This window comes from Idiotropiscis lumnitzeri, chromosome 11 (genome assembly GCF_059441095.1).
Source record: "Idiotropiscis lumnitzeri isolate Australia: NSW breed Sydney's pygmy pipehorse chromosome 11, RoL_Ilum_1.0, whole genome shotgun sequence".
NCBI classification, from domain to species: domain Eukaryota; kingdom Metazoa; phylum Chordata; class Actinopteri; order Syngnathiformes; family Syngnathidae; genus Idiotropiscis; species Idiotropiscis lumnitzeri.
In genome coordinates, this window is record NC_142401.1 from 509,563 (window position 1) to 523,701 (window position 14,139).

General features: G+C 41.6%; 2 protein-coding genes across 3 annotated transcripts; one reads left to right on the forward strand and one right to left on the reverse strand.

Moving 5' to 3' along the window:
- The first annotated feature begins 54 nt into the window (after positions 1-54).
- Positions 55-2,012, forward strand: cytl1 (cytokine like 1). Of its 2 annotated transcripts, XM_088308519.1 has the most exons (4): positions 55-350; positions 405-449; positions 1,416-1,562; positions 1,657-2,012. In XM_088308519.1, the coding sequence occupies exons 1-4, from the start codon at positions 195-197 to the stop codon at positions 1,756-1,758; spliced, it is 450 nt and encodes a 149-aa protein (XP_088164645.1). In that variant the 5' UTR covers positions 55-194; the 3' UTR covers positions 1,759-2,012. The 2 variants fall into 2 exon arrangements, with proteins under 2 accessions (XP_088164645.1, XP_088164646.1); XM_088308520.1 differs by lacking the exon at positions 405-449.
- Positions 2,013-7,433: 5,421 nt separating this feature from the next.
- Positions 7,434-9,468, reverse strand: msx1a (muscle segment homeobox 1a). Its single transcript, XM_088309141.1, has 2 exons — positions 8,886-9,468; positions 7,434-8,367 (listed from the first exon to the last, which is right to left on the reverse strand). Exons 1-2 carry the CDS (start codon positions 9,331-9,333, stop codon positions 7,949-7,951), a joined length of 867 nt encoding a protein of 288 aa, XP_088165267.1. The 5' UTR covers positions 9,334-9,468; the 3' UTR covers positions 7,434-7,948.
- Between the last annotated feature and the right edge of the window lie 4,671 nt (positions 9,469-14,139).

Consider the following 14,139-nt stretch of genomic DNA (forward strand, 5'->3'; position numbering starts at 1 on the left):
AGTCGAACGTGCGTGTCCTCCAAGTTGGACCAGTCAATCGAGATGTGTCCTCTCCAAAACACATTTCCCTCTTCGTTGCAATGCGACCACGTCATAACGACCCCACCATTTAAAGTGCAGCGAGTCGCGGTCCACTTTGCTCGCGAGCGTGAATGCGTTGCGCACACACTTGAAGCAAGCAACGGAGCTGAAAGATGGCAAACACGAGAGTCGCATCTGCGCTGGCGTTTTGTTTCTTCAGCTTTGCGTGTCTGTGCCACTGCGCACCTCCGACGTGTTACTCCAGATCGCTGAGCCTGAGCAAAGAAGCGATGACCTTGTTGGACAAGATTCACACTTCCCATCGCACGGTAAGCGCGCGTGGACACGTTCTTTACATGTTCTCATTTGTGTTGTTTTGCCAGAAAACGTGTGCTGAGGTGCTGCCAACCATCTTCCTTGATGTTCATGTAAGTTGTGCAACTTTTTTGGCGCCATCTGTTCCAGGCATGACTTGTCCAACCTTTTTTCCGACGACTGCCTCGCAATCCCGAAGACAATTGAGGGCCAAAATGAAATATTCTCAAGATTCATTAGCTGCTTAATAGAAGTGAAGCTTGAGGCATTTTGAGTTGCCTCGTGTATGAATGAAAAAAAAAAAGTTGTTTTTATCCGTCTTTGCAAGCTGACGTGCACTGCTTCCACTAACTTGCAAGCTGAGTTCACAAATGCAGTTTTGTGATTTGATCACTCTAGAAATTGATTCTTGCGTTTGTTCGAACAACTCTCACTTTAACGCCTACTAAAAAAATGATCAGTAAAAAAAATACAATGAGCAGAACATTTTTTTTTTTCGTCTGACATGACGGGAGTCCTTTGGAAGGCAATTATGGAATCAGTCGCACTGAACATTTGCGAGGTGCTTGTTTATATTTGACGGAGGTATGAAAATGATATTTTGACCTGTTGGAAACTTTTGCCCCAAGATATGTGCGATCCAACTCACAAATATTTTGCCACGAGAGCTCATCATGCTGCACACGTGCTGGGTTGCCCGATTGATGAGACGGCTCATATCCTATCAGAGCTTTTAAAACTCATTCACTGCCATTGACGAGCATACTTGTCAATGACATTTTTTGGAGTCGGAGCATCTGTTGCCGCTCCATTGTCAATTTCAAACCGGGCAACAACTTCACCGATGTGCGACTACCAGACGATGGCAGTGATGCACCATTTTACCGACGATATGAAATCAGAATCATTTAGAGTCCACTGGGAGAAAGAGCTGCATTTAATTTTTATTTGACCAATTTTGATGACTATGTTCCAGGCTTGAAAATGAAATTGTTTGTATTGTAGAAATGGGGTAGGACTCCCCCTTCATGTATTTTCCTGTGGGAATCTGCTTGATTGTTTGACTTTTGCGGCGGTAGAACTCGTGCATCACGACCAAGCTCCGTGACTTCCTCTACGTGCTTGTGAACCATCCCAGCCAGTACTGCAGAGAGCGACCCAGGATGGTGCTGCTGAAAAGCAAAATTCAGAACTTGTACGCCATCATCACAAGAATCTGCTATCGGGTGAGAGCATCTCAAACCTGCGCAGAGACTCCGCCTCACTGCTGGACTGTTTTGCAGCTTGGGCGTGACCTGCCGTCTTTATTGCTTTTGGCAGGACTTGGTGTTTTTCACAGACGATTGCGAGGCCATCGACACCGGACACAGCAGGCCTCACTATGCGGAGGACCGACTTCAGCTTCTGCAGGAGGAGAGATAAGCGACACAAGGAGTAGCCCTTAAGCAACGATAAGCAGCCTCATGTCATAGAAATAAGTGTACATAAAGTGCATGCACGCCCTGCAGTATATTCGGTCGTAAGCGCTGTGCTGACTCGTGCACCCTCGTGCTGAGTGGACACGCGTGCAGGTTACATTCGAGCAAGAACGTCCAAAGTTTCCACAGGAAATTTGCTGAATGCCAACCGTGCCGATGCAAACCTTGAAATAATAAAGCAGTAAGAGATGCTTGTGAGTGGGCCTCAGCTCGTGTTTGCTTAGCGCGGCGGATCAAAGCTTTGGGTGCCATTAAGCCAAATGTTGCCATAACCTTTGCGCTGACTAAACATGACTCGAAGGAGCACCATGTGCAACATTTTGGGGACGTTTGGAAAGTTCAACTCATTGCTTGGAAACATTATGCGAGAAATTCTCTCACTCCGCCCAGCGCTGCTTCACTCATTGTTCATGTTTCAAATTCCAGTATTTCGTATTTTACCACATTTTACTTTATCTTGCCTTCTGCCCATGAACTGATTTTATCGCCCACTCCCAAAATCAGCAGAATTTAACTTTTAGTCTTACAATGATAGCTTGGTTGATTTCCTATCGACCTTGTATTTTTTATTTTTTATTCTTAGAACTAAATCATCATGGCACATCTTGACCTGACAATATTTGTCCACGCTTCATTGAAAAGAGGCTCCAAACAAACTAGACTGCGACACCAATATCGCTTGTGCGCATGCAGCTCCATTCTGGTCACCGTGTCCATTTTCAGTCGAGTTTAGGTCAGGTCTCTGACTGGGCCTTTCCTTGATACAGTACTATTAATATTTTCTCCACGTGCTTTTATGAGCCCAGTAGATAAAAGCCACAGTCACGTGTAGTACAATAGGAATACGTTTGATGCTCTGACATGGACTGAATGAAGTTCAGAGAGAGGTGGTCTTGATCAAAGCACTTAACGCCCCGCATGACTCTCTCTGTTCGGCAACGGGTTCACCAGCTCAATTCACCAAAGTGCATGTCATGTTTCAGAAAAAAAAAAAGGTAAATTTACAATACCGCTACTTGCCACAAGATGGTGGTGTTGGTCAGCATTTCTCAACTTGTCCCAACGTCTGCTTTTGATATTGCATCTGACTGGAATTCGTATTCGTTGCTCTTTCATAACATCTTCAACAACTATTTAACATAATGCAAAAGCACACATGAAGTTTTGAACATTTATTAAAAACACTGCCACTTTTTTGTTGGCATAATCCGCCGCAATTAATACAATCCCAATTTGATTCATATAGTGTGTAGAAAAAAAAAAGTCTTTATGACACTTTTTTTTCGAAGATAATTGATGCTATTATGCTGTTGTCTGTAAATATTTAATCTAAAACTTAAAAGCAGGACGTTTGTTGCTCATAGTATAGCGAATGTGGTTGAAATGTGCCTCTTAACCACATGAAGCAAGTTGAACTCCCCTAATGAAGGAACTCTGCCAACACCAAAATGTTAGTGAGCAGCATGAGGCTTGTTAAGATTTTTTTTTTATTATTATAATGCGGTGATAAAATGTAATTGCTGTGCTTATTGATCATCATTACAGGGCTGCACAATTCTCATTGTTTTGTATCCATCCATCCATTATCCGAACCGCTTCCCCTGGAGGCAAAATGAACATAAAACATTCAGTCAGCGGGCGTCCGGATAATTTCCCAATTTCGTGTTTTGTGACCCTGCACCAAAAATGTTAAACGCTGGATCATAAAACATAAAAACTTTGCCCAGGGGGTCACCGTAATCATTCTCTGCTTTCTTGAAATAAACGAGCTTGTAAAGTACAGATCAGAAAGCTATTTACATTAAAGGATCGGTGATGCACTTTGTGATTCACTTGTTGTGCTTCATGGAGCTTTCGGGCAATTTTCCATCACATTAAGCACTTTTTAGTGCATCTTAAAAAGACGTGTTGCCTCATTAGTCGAAATAAGAAAATGTTTCCCCTTCAAAGTGATGTTTTCAAAACAATGCGCTCCAGTTCTGATTACGTTGCACCGTCAATGTTAATGCTACAGATGCCTGGGTTGTCATTTGAGGAATAATTGACTGAAGCCGTGCCTCCTTTTGACTGTAATGATGCCGTGAGAATCAACAAAATAAAAGCGCCATTATTTGTATTTGGGGGAAATCATTCTTTGGACTCGGTCGGGTCCCGCAAGGCCGATCGTGAGAAATTAAGTCATTTTAATGTCAACTTGGAGCATTCTCACAGTGGTGATGGCGGCGGTTGTTAAAAGTACAGCGGTTATAAAAGGTCTACACACCCCTGTTCAAATGCCAGGTTTTTGTGGTAAATAAAAATGAGGCCAATAATTACTTTCAAAGCATCAACGTGACTAATTGCTTATTCAACTCACCGTTTTGTTTTGGTTCGTTTCTTTGCTTTTTTTTTTTAAATCTTTTTTAGGAGGGAAGTCAAAATAAACCACTGAGATAATGTGGTTGCAAACGTGTGTTTGTAATTTCTTCCACTTTAGCAAAATATCCCAAACATGTGGCAAATGTTGTTTTAGTCCTTTAATTAAACCTTATTTGAAAATGTTCTCCGTAATTCTAAAAGGTGTTTGGCACAAACAACACCGTTCGTCACCAAAACAATCTTAGTGGCACGAGCAAAAGCTCTTCGGGGATGATTTTTTTCTGCTGGAACTGGAGCCTCAGAAATGGTGGAGGGAATTACGGATAGTTTGAAATAGCAGTCAGTGTTTGCAAAAAAAATTGATAAAATTAAAACTTCAGGCTTCTGATATAAAGATAAAAAAAAATCGGGAAAAGACTATTAGAACATCGCCAATTTGCAAACAGTATTTAGGTTTAGTCCTTAAATTATAGGCTGTGCTGCTTTTATTTTCCAAATCAAGTTCTGCTGCTTACAAGTAACATTGTGGAAGAAGTTATGGAAGGATTTGTCTTGGTCTCATTATTTTTCCTATCACATAAATGTGGCATTTGAACAGGGGTGTGTAGACTTTTTTTTCTTTTTTCTCAACTGTATAATACATGAAGGTAGAAAACAATTGAATTTCAAACTCTTCAGTCTTTTACTGCTCTCTTGCGGACATGTCGGTCACTGCAATAAAAAAAAAAGTTTGTGCGCGTGCGCGTGTGCGGGGGGGGGGGGAATTCGGTAGGACCAAACCTACTGTAGCGTTTATCAAAAGCAAATATTTATCATTGTATGCATTCATTCCATAACTACATACAGAGAATTTGTCATCATTATTTCAAATAATTATTTAGTTTGGAGGACTGCATCATAACTTCATGAATTGCTGCTGTCAATGACAGTTATAGGAACAGCTGCTTTTTATTTTATTTTATTTTTTTAGATGATATTTTCTGTGTGCCGCAGTTAGACATTTGTGCTGATGTCTTTATTAGCAGATGCCTAAACATTGATTTATAATAAAAACGACTTTGTTAATTAAGTGCAGGCCTGCCAGGGATGAGAAATATGAAAACATGTGCCTTGAAGATTTAATTTACGGTATTTGTAGTCTTTAAAGGTAATGAAATGAAATATGTCTTTTTTTATGAGCTGACATTGTGAAAGACAAATCCAAACAGGATGTTAGTTGACCTTTTCTGCTTCATAATTCCAAATCATCACTCTAAATAATGTGGCAAAATACAGTCCATATGTGTCAGGCGACAGATTCACATGCAGGTCAGAAAACTGGAACGGTGACATTTGACACCAAAATGTTAAACTGCAATCATTCATTTGGTGTATTTTTTTTTTTTTAAGAAATCACTTGCAAATGCGGCAGTCCTAAAAAAAAGTTTGAAAATTGCTTTGTGTCCAAAAAATGTATGTTGTAAAGTGTAAAAGTTGGAAATGCAGTAAGAGTTGCGCCATTGTGACTTGGAACAAAAAGTCAACAACATCTTAATTGTTATTTGCTACTTTTAGGATTGGTTGCCTCAAAGAGTAAGATCACTTAATTCCAAAGAGAAATACTTCACATGACGCCTCTTACTAATAGCCACATCAATGCCACATCAATGCATTTTTTGCTCTTGAATGTATAATATTATGATTATTATCCATCCATCCGTTAAGAGCAAAAATGACAACTAATTAAGCGGCAACTCAAATCAGTTCAATGAACTGTGGTCATTTTTCAACCAACTTGATTAGTTGTTTAAGCCTTACGACAATACAAGCCAAATAATGAAATGAAGCTTGTGTGAAGTGCTTCTTTCCCACCTAAATTTAATGCAGTTTTATTTCATTTATAGGTAAAAGTATACACTATTTACATTCTATCTGAATAACGGCGCGACTCAGTAAAATAAGTTGTGTATTTTTGCCTGCTACAAAAAAATTGGACTGACAGACTGAGTTTGAAAGAAGCTGCTATACATTTGATCTGCTTGTCATTTTCTGGATGATTGTGAAATACAATATTTTAAATCGTATTTTGTCGCCTGTTACTAAAGCTAAGATATTAACCCTGTCCAAATTCAATCACATTTCTCATCAATGTGGACTCGAGGAACATTTTTTCGATTAGTCCATAAGATTTCATGCACGATGCATCATAACAATTTAGTATGTGCACCAAAACTGGAGGCCGACATCTGACGCCTTTTCGGCCATGAATGTTTTTTTCCAACCCAACATTAGATCACAACGGACGATGGATGACATCAACTGAGCCAAACAAAAAATGTTTTTTGTCTTTAGACGTCGTCGACAATTTCGCTGGCGGCCAAAAAGAGACAAAAACGTTTTGCGCATTCGGTGTCGTCGCTCTCATTTTCACATGACGCCTTCATTCGCGTGATGAACTCACAGTTCAAATATATATATATATTTTTGGAGGGGTAGATTTATAGTAACGCTCTTAAATGCGTTTAGTGGAGCTTCACGCACACAAAAAAAGTTGACGTCAGCAACTTGTCATCGCGCAGAGGAGGAAATGGTCGCAACAGCGTCGCAGTGGCCCGTTGACATTTTAGGAATGATAAAAGTTCCGTCTTGCCTGCAGCTACAGCCACGCTGGAGCCGGGCCGGGCCGGGCCGAGCCGGGCTCATTACAAACAATTATTTGACTCCATTTGAACTCTTTCTGCTCGCCTCACTCACGCACGCCTTTATTACGAGTTACAATCGCTGTCATTTGCAATAAATCTCATGCTGCTTTTTGGAGAGCAAGGATGACATTTCAGGTGCTACATGAGGAATGCGCCCCCCCCCCAAACACACACGCAAAAAAATGTCCTCCCCTTTAATGGCCTGTCATTTGTCTCGTTTTACACCCTTTAACCCACGCTAATGACACACGTGGGCGAGTTAAAGCTCCGATATTTATTATCAATGTGTTTTGAAGTGGGTCCATCAACGTAACCCCCCTCACACACGCACACCCCCCCCTAAAATGATGGCGCCAACAGAATTTAGGTTAGTCGTCTCCAAGCAATGGACAACAGCTGTAGAAATACATTCGTGCAAATAACATGTGACAAGTTGACATTGCTTGCACATAAGCAGACGTTAAAGTTTTTAAAAAAATTATAATAATTGCGTGCGTACATCTAAAAGAATATGCCAACGTCATTCTTTTGTCCCTGCTTGCCAATAATTACAAAATCATGTCAATGAAGACGAAGGAGATGAAAAAGAATAAACAATTTATTAAGTTATGTCACAAATATATTCATAATATAAATGAGGATATTTTTGCAAATATACATTATTTTACAGTACATGTATCCCTTGCGAAGGGAATCATTCCAGCAACAGACACTGTAGTGCTGTTTTTTTTAACTCGCTTATTAAATGCTGTTGTCTTTCATATTTACAAAAAAAGAATTGACACTGTTATCCGGTCTAGAAAATATGAATCCAAAACGCTTCCACAAAAGAATTGCAGCAGGCCAACAATCTTGTGTTGCGTGTCCTATTAAGAGTAGTTGTCTCATTTTTTTGTATTAAAAAATAAAATCTGATGCATCAGTATGAGCAAAAGATGAAACATCTTTTTCGAGGACTTACTAGCGAGATCAGACATCAGGTCCCCAAAAGAAGAGCCACTGCAGTGGCGAGGGGGGGGGGTCCTTGAAAGAAAAGTCTTACCCCATGATAATGATTTTGTTGTAGTTGTTTTTTTAAGCGTCTCGTGTCCGTCATCAGGCTAGGTGGTACATGCTGTATCCGACGTGGGCGGCGTACAGTCCCACGGGGGACACCGGCAGCGAATGCCTCTGGAAGGCGTGTGAGCCCGCGAAGGGCCCCGGCACGTGCGCACCGAGAGGGAAGGAAATCCCAAAGGCGGGAGGTAACATGGGCTTGGCTGCCATTTTCAGTTTCTCCAGTTCTGCCTCCTGCAGTCGCTTGGCTTTGGCTCTCCTGTTCTGAAACCAAATCTTAACTTGCGTCTCTGTCAAGCTGAGCGAACTGGAGAACTCGGCGCGCTCGGCAATGGACAGGTACTGTTTCTGACGGAACTTTCTCTCCAAGGCCAGCAACTGGGACGTCGTGAAAGGGGTCCGAGGCTTCCTGTTGGTCTTGTGTTTCCTCAGTGGACACGCCGGAGGACTCAACCTTCCTGGAGAACCCCAAAAAAAGGAAGAAGAAGAAGCAAACGCGCTTTATTTAACCTCGCTCGATTATCATGCATGAGATCCATTTTGGCCACAAACAAGATTAATAATTGCCATTTTAAGATTTTTCCCCCCAAACTAACATTTTTTGTAGTAATGCGTTATTATATGTAAGCTAACATTTTCAAATGTTGATCTTTAGAATGAATCCACGTCATACAAACCCATAATAGAGACATACAAAATGCTCTACGGGTTTCAACTGACCAAAAGTGGCAGCAATAGAGCCCAAATGTACAATTTGCTGCAAACTGTATCGGCCTTTTTTATTGGAAATGACGAAATCACTCCAAATTCCACTCCGTTGGGAAATTGAATTACATTTGCATTAACACGACTAAAATGGTTCAGAAAAGAATCAATGAGGACACAACTGGCCAGTTAAGAGCCCAGACTGTTCATTCTATGACGTACGTCGCGCGTAAAAGCGCACCATGACCCGAAAACAACGACATGGACTTACGTGGAGGTGTCGGCGAAAAACGAGGACTCTGGATCCAAGAAGTTCTCTCTTGGTTGTCTGGACTTTCGGGTTTAATCAACACGTCCTCTTGCATGTTCATGAGCTCGCCCACTGAAAAAGAAGAGGCCATCGCAATTGCGGGCACGGAAGAATCCAGGCCTCCGAACGGACCCAATCGAAGCCCCTTCCCCAGAGACTGGGACGTCCCGGCCACGGAGGCGGCATCGGGGGAAGGCGCCTCTCTGCTCGGCTTGCGATCAGCCATCAGAGCCTCGACGCTGAAGGGCAGGATGGCCACTTTGGGCTTGCCGCCGACGTCCTCTGCGGGGCTCAGGCTGGTCTGCATGTCGCCTCTTGTGACGAGCACCGAGCGTGGGGGGAGATCTTCACTTTGCGAACCCTCGACGGCGGCGGCCAAAACTGACATCGACACCGACGATGGGGCCATACACGTCTGACTGACACCGTGAAGCTGTGGTGATGACCCGTGGGAAACTCTGGAGGATTCCAAAAAAAAAAAACCTACTCACAAGTTAGAAGTTGGTGCGTCAAGGTGTCGACATCCTCATGTTTGTGCTCGCCGAGTGCGGAGCGTCGCTATAAAGCAGGCGTGGAGTGGGAGGCGACCGATCGCAGAAGGCGGGGGCTGGCCCCCCAAAAAAAAAGTCCAATGGGAAAATTAACAAGGTCCCCCCCGCCCCCCCCGCGAAGCAACTTCAAATAAACACAACGAACCGTTGATGGGCCATCAAGACCACGTAAAACTCGTCTTTTTGATACGTGCACGAGCCTTCATTGTTATGCAGCCAAATTCATTGTTCGTCAATTGGAAATATGAATAACGAACAAAAGAAAAGAAACAAGGTGGTTCTTAACAGAGATGCTCACACAACACAATTAGCACATGAGATCACTTTTATTGTTTAGATCAACGATATTGAACATCATGACGTAATTTTAGTTGTGCAAATGTAAACTATATATTTTTGTTATTAACAAAACTTTAGGGCATGCATGGTGACAACAACCTTTGAGTGGCTCTTGTTGACTGTTGCCCAATAAGCACTTCCTGTCCTTCACTTTTAATGGCCCCATCGCAGCCCCCCTTGCAGCATGCTGTTTATTGATAGCTGCAGGGCTTTAATCAGATTGCAGCACACGAGCCTTTGCACTCGTTTCGGGCTAATTATCCGCCTTGAGGGAAAGATCACTACTTGGGATTCTTTCCCTTTGACTACGTCCATTAAAATGGAAGGGGGGCGTTAACCCCGGATTGACATCAGTTTACCTGCTATACAGTCAACATAATTTAATAAACGACATTTGACGTAATAGTTGGTACTAATACGACCGATGTATTAATAATGTTGCTTTTGCAGAGGTAATGAGCTCAGTTTTGATTGACATCGTCAAAGATGCATAAATGGAATGAGTTATTGCTTGTGTATACGCGATATGGTTTCAGGTGGTATTATTATTGTATTTTCTATATTTTAATAAGAAACTTATGTTGAAATGCAATTGTGAACGCTTTTCTGGATGTCATTATGAGTCCACAGGCTGCAACAGGTCCCACAATGTGCCTGAGATTCAAAATCCTGAGTGAGGTATTCATTTGGCGAAGTACTTATATTTATTATGTTTGTACTTTATAGTCTGCATCATACAAGTTTTTTTTCATGATCATTAATCATAACGATAATGATTGGAAAACCTCAAAATGATGCTGACAATAAATTGCAACCACAATAATGAACATTTATGAAAGCGCCATTGAAGTTGAATTCCAAGGTTTTGTAGCCAGATGTATTATTATTATTATTATTATTACAGCTGTAAAAATTAAATTTATCTGATGGGATAACATGAATGTTGTGTGGCATGAAATGTTTTTTGGATTATAATTTTTTTTTTATTCACGTTTGGGAAGGTTTTCATCTCCAAGTCCTTCTAAACCTTAAAGAGTCCATAGCAAAGTATGTGCGTTGTCTCTAATTGCCAAGTCTAAACAATCTGTCACGATTTGTCAGTCACCTTAATGGGCAGACAAGTTTTGTTGTTTGGAGGCGCCAGCAGGCCTGATCAAAGCGTTCGACTCAGCGAGACGCGTTCAAGCCGCACAGAGAGAGCAGCGCCACCTCCTCCTCCTCCTCCTCCTCATCTCCATCCTCCTATTTCCTCCTCCTCCTCCTCCTCCTCCTCACGCCCAGGGACACTGAGCCATTCAGGCTGAAACTTTTGCCTTTTCTCAGCCGATCGCACGCTATTTAAATCTATTGTAATACGCGCCACAGAAGTGTCATATAGAGCGACGAAGAAAAGATTTTCTCGCTCATTTTCCCCAAGAGGCTTCTTCTTGAGCTTCTTGAGCACAAGAGACACGAACCTATAATTATATTAATGCAGTATCCTGCATGCGACGAATGTGTTTGGCGAGACATGGGAGCGGTCGTCTGATTTGCGCGTTAGAGGAATGTCGCCTGCAGTTTATGTCACGTTCACTCAAACTGTGTTTAACTTGCCTCTTCGTTTGGACGCCATGGCAGGGAAGCAGCAAAATCAAAAGATTCTTCGTGCGCGTGTATAAACATCCACAAGAGTCACATCGAAATTGCACTCACTTTGGGTTGTGCGTATAAAACACCTTTTGTCGACCATTTGCCATTTGCATGCAGGTATAGCAATGGCTATGGCATGTGTGGAAACGCTTAGAATGGCCCCTGACTTACTCTGCTCGTGCACGGAGCAACCTTTTGAAGTCCGTGCGCTCCCACGGCCCTGCCAAATCTCCTTTACTCTTAAAAAGTGTGCACGAGTAAAAAACAGACAGGACTATGTGAGACAATCTGGTCACTTTATTCCGTTATTATGAATACCATTAAAATAATTATATATATATATATATATATATATATATATATATATATATTTATTTTTATTTTTTTTGGGGGGGGGCAATATTGGTGACGCTTATTCATTCATTCAAGTGTTGCGATGGAGGAGGTTGTAAACAAGCGTTGATGACAATTAGCATCCCAAACAGTGACGTTTTAAGAAGCCCGATCCTCCATTACAATAGCTGCGTTTTAGTTCAATCGCAGGGGCATCACACGAGGTAGAAAACAACCGTAAGGCTCATCGGGCTTTTATTTGACTTTCTAAACTAGCTTTGATTCCCAGTCAAGAGGCAGGGCTCCACACAAAGGCCCATTGTTGCTTGGCCTCCAAGTTGTCTTAAGCTCTTTCACGCAGCCGCTGTAAAGAAGCAAGCATGCAGCCTCGGCCCTCAAAGGGCATCAGAAGGCTAAATGTTTGCACTTGGTGCAAGCGAACGGCTTTTCCTGCCTCCGCACACAATGACTTGGCTCCAGGCCGTTGGCCCCCACTGCTTGAATTGGTGCAACAAACTGTCGCTGCACGCCAGAGGGGCAAATGCATCGCGGCGCTGCAGGATGGAGATTTTCAATGAAACGCGCTTCATATTTTAAATTAGACCTCTTTACATTTTATGACTTTTAAAAACAAATGTTTTTTTTCTTAGACTTACTTTTGAACTATTTGGTTTGCGTGTTTCCAATGAATAAAAGGTCGCAGTTTTATGATCGGCACTCCAGAAAATACATTTGGCGGCATCTCACCCCCTGCGTATATTATTAAAACATGATAAGCATTTTTTCCTGCCAATGGTGACAACGTTGTCTTGTCGTGTAGGAAATACAAATAATAATGATAATAACTATGTTTAATTATTAATTGTAATTCAGACAATGCAGTCGTTTTTCATCAGATTGCTCACATGCACGAGCACGTCAATATTACGCCAGCTGCGGTGGCTCACTGACTTCATATTATTTTAAGACGAAGTTTGTTCATTAAAAACGTCATTTTTCGTAAATCTGTCGTTTTTTTGTTCACCTACATGTGTTCTCTGGCACCAAACGTTTTTCTCTTATGTAAACAGTTGGTTCTTGCTTAGAAGACTATTAAACGTGCAAAAATGAAGCTTCTTTTCCACATTGATGACAACTAATCATCATATACAACGAATTATTAAAATTTCTATTATTGTTATTCTTAAATGTCTTAAAATACAATGTTAATACATAATCTTTGTGCACTGTCCTTTCCTGACCTCTGCATGACGACTAAATAATAATTTTAAAACGACACCGGATGAGAGGTTTTTGGGCCTTGGTCTGTAAAGCTTCGATTAAAAAAAGCCCCCCCTTTTACAAGATTTTCATCGTGAACGAGCCGCCTTATTTGCTGTGAAATTGAGTTATCGTCCTTCCATTTGTTCGCATCATTAAACAAGAAGCAGACGAAAATCATTTGCTCATCACTGGCGCGGATAATAAGAGATATACAGACCTTGCAAGTGGATTGATTGGCCAATGATTTATGTCGATAAAACCATCATTTGCCGAGTGGGCTTGTTGATTCCAAATTAAATGGAGTTTTGAAAGAAATGCTTAATAAGCGCGTAACAAGCAATCGTTTTGCTCACACATCATTTTCGTGGACGAGAGGCAATTAGGAGAAGGCGCAAAGAAATGATGCACAACTAACAACATCTTCATTTCATGACAAAAATCATAATATGCACCCTCTTCTTTGATTTCGGCCAAGAATCATAAATAATCATAGAACCAACATTTGCTTGTAGTTTTTAACAGGCTTCATTATGACAGAAAGGAATAATAATAATAATAATAATAATAACATGCATTCATTGTAATGGTGATTTTTTTGTTGTTGGAATTGTCATTAGATACAAAAGGATCAAAGAAATGCAATCATAGAGCCATGAAAACTCTCAGCGTCCAAACCTTTATTGCCTTGGCCTTGCAGTGACACCATGTACAGCATAAACCGTGTTTCTTTGCAACTTTAAGATGCTCATTTTCACGTCTTTGTGAGCCTGCAAAGAAAAGCAAACTTGGTGAAGTCGTCAAAGGGGCGAAGGCAGTGTGGGAAGTTGCGGATGGCGAGTTGCCGGCTTCACATCATGTCTTTGCAGCGCTGGGCTGGCTCCACGTTAATCTCGCAATGTCTACAACCCAAGTTTATCCATCCAAAGGGGGCTTCAAAAAGCCCCCCCCCCCCCGTTAAGAACCCGCCACTGTCCTCCTCCTGCCCACAGCAACGCTCAGTGTCTCTCTGTGACCCTTTACTGACTCCGGATGCCTAATCCTTTAAACGCGAGGCAAAGTCTGACAGGAAGACAAGCTGCTTTAATAAAAATAAATAAAAT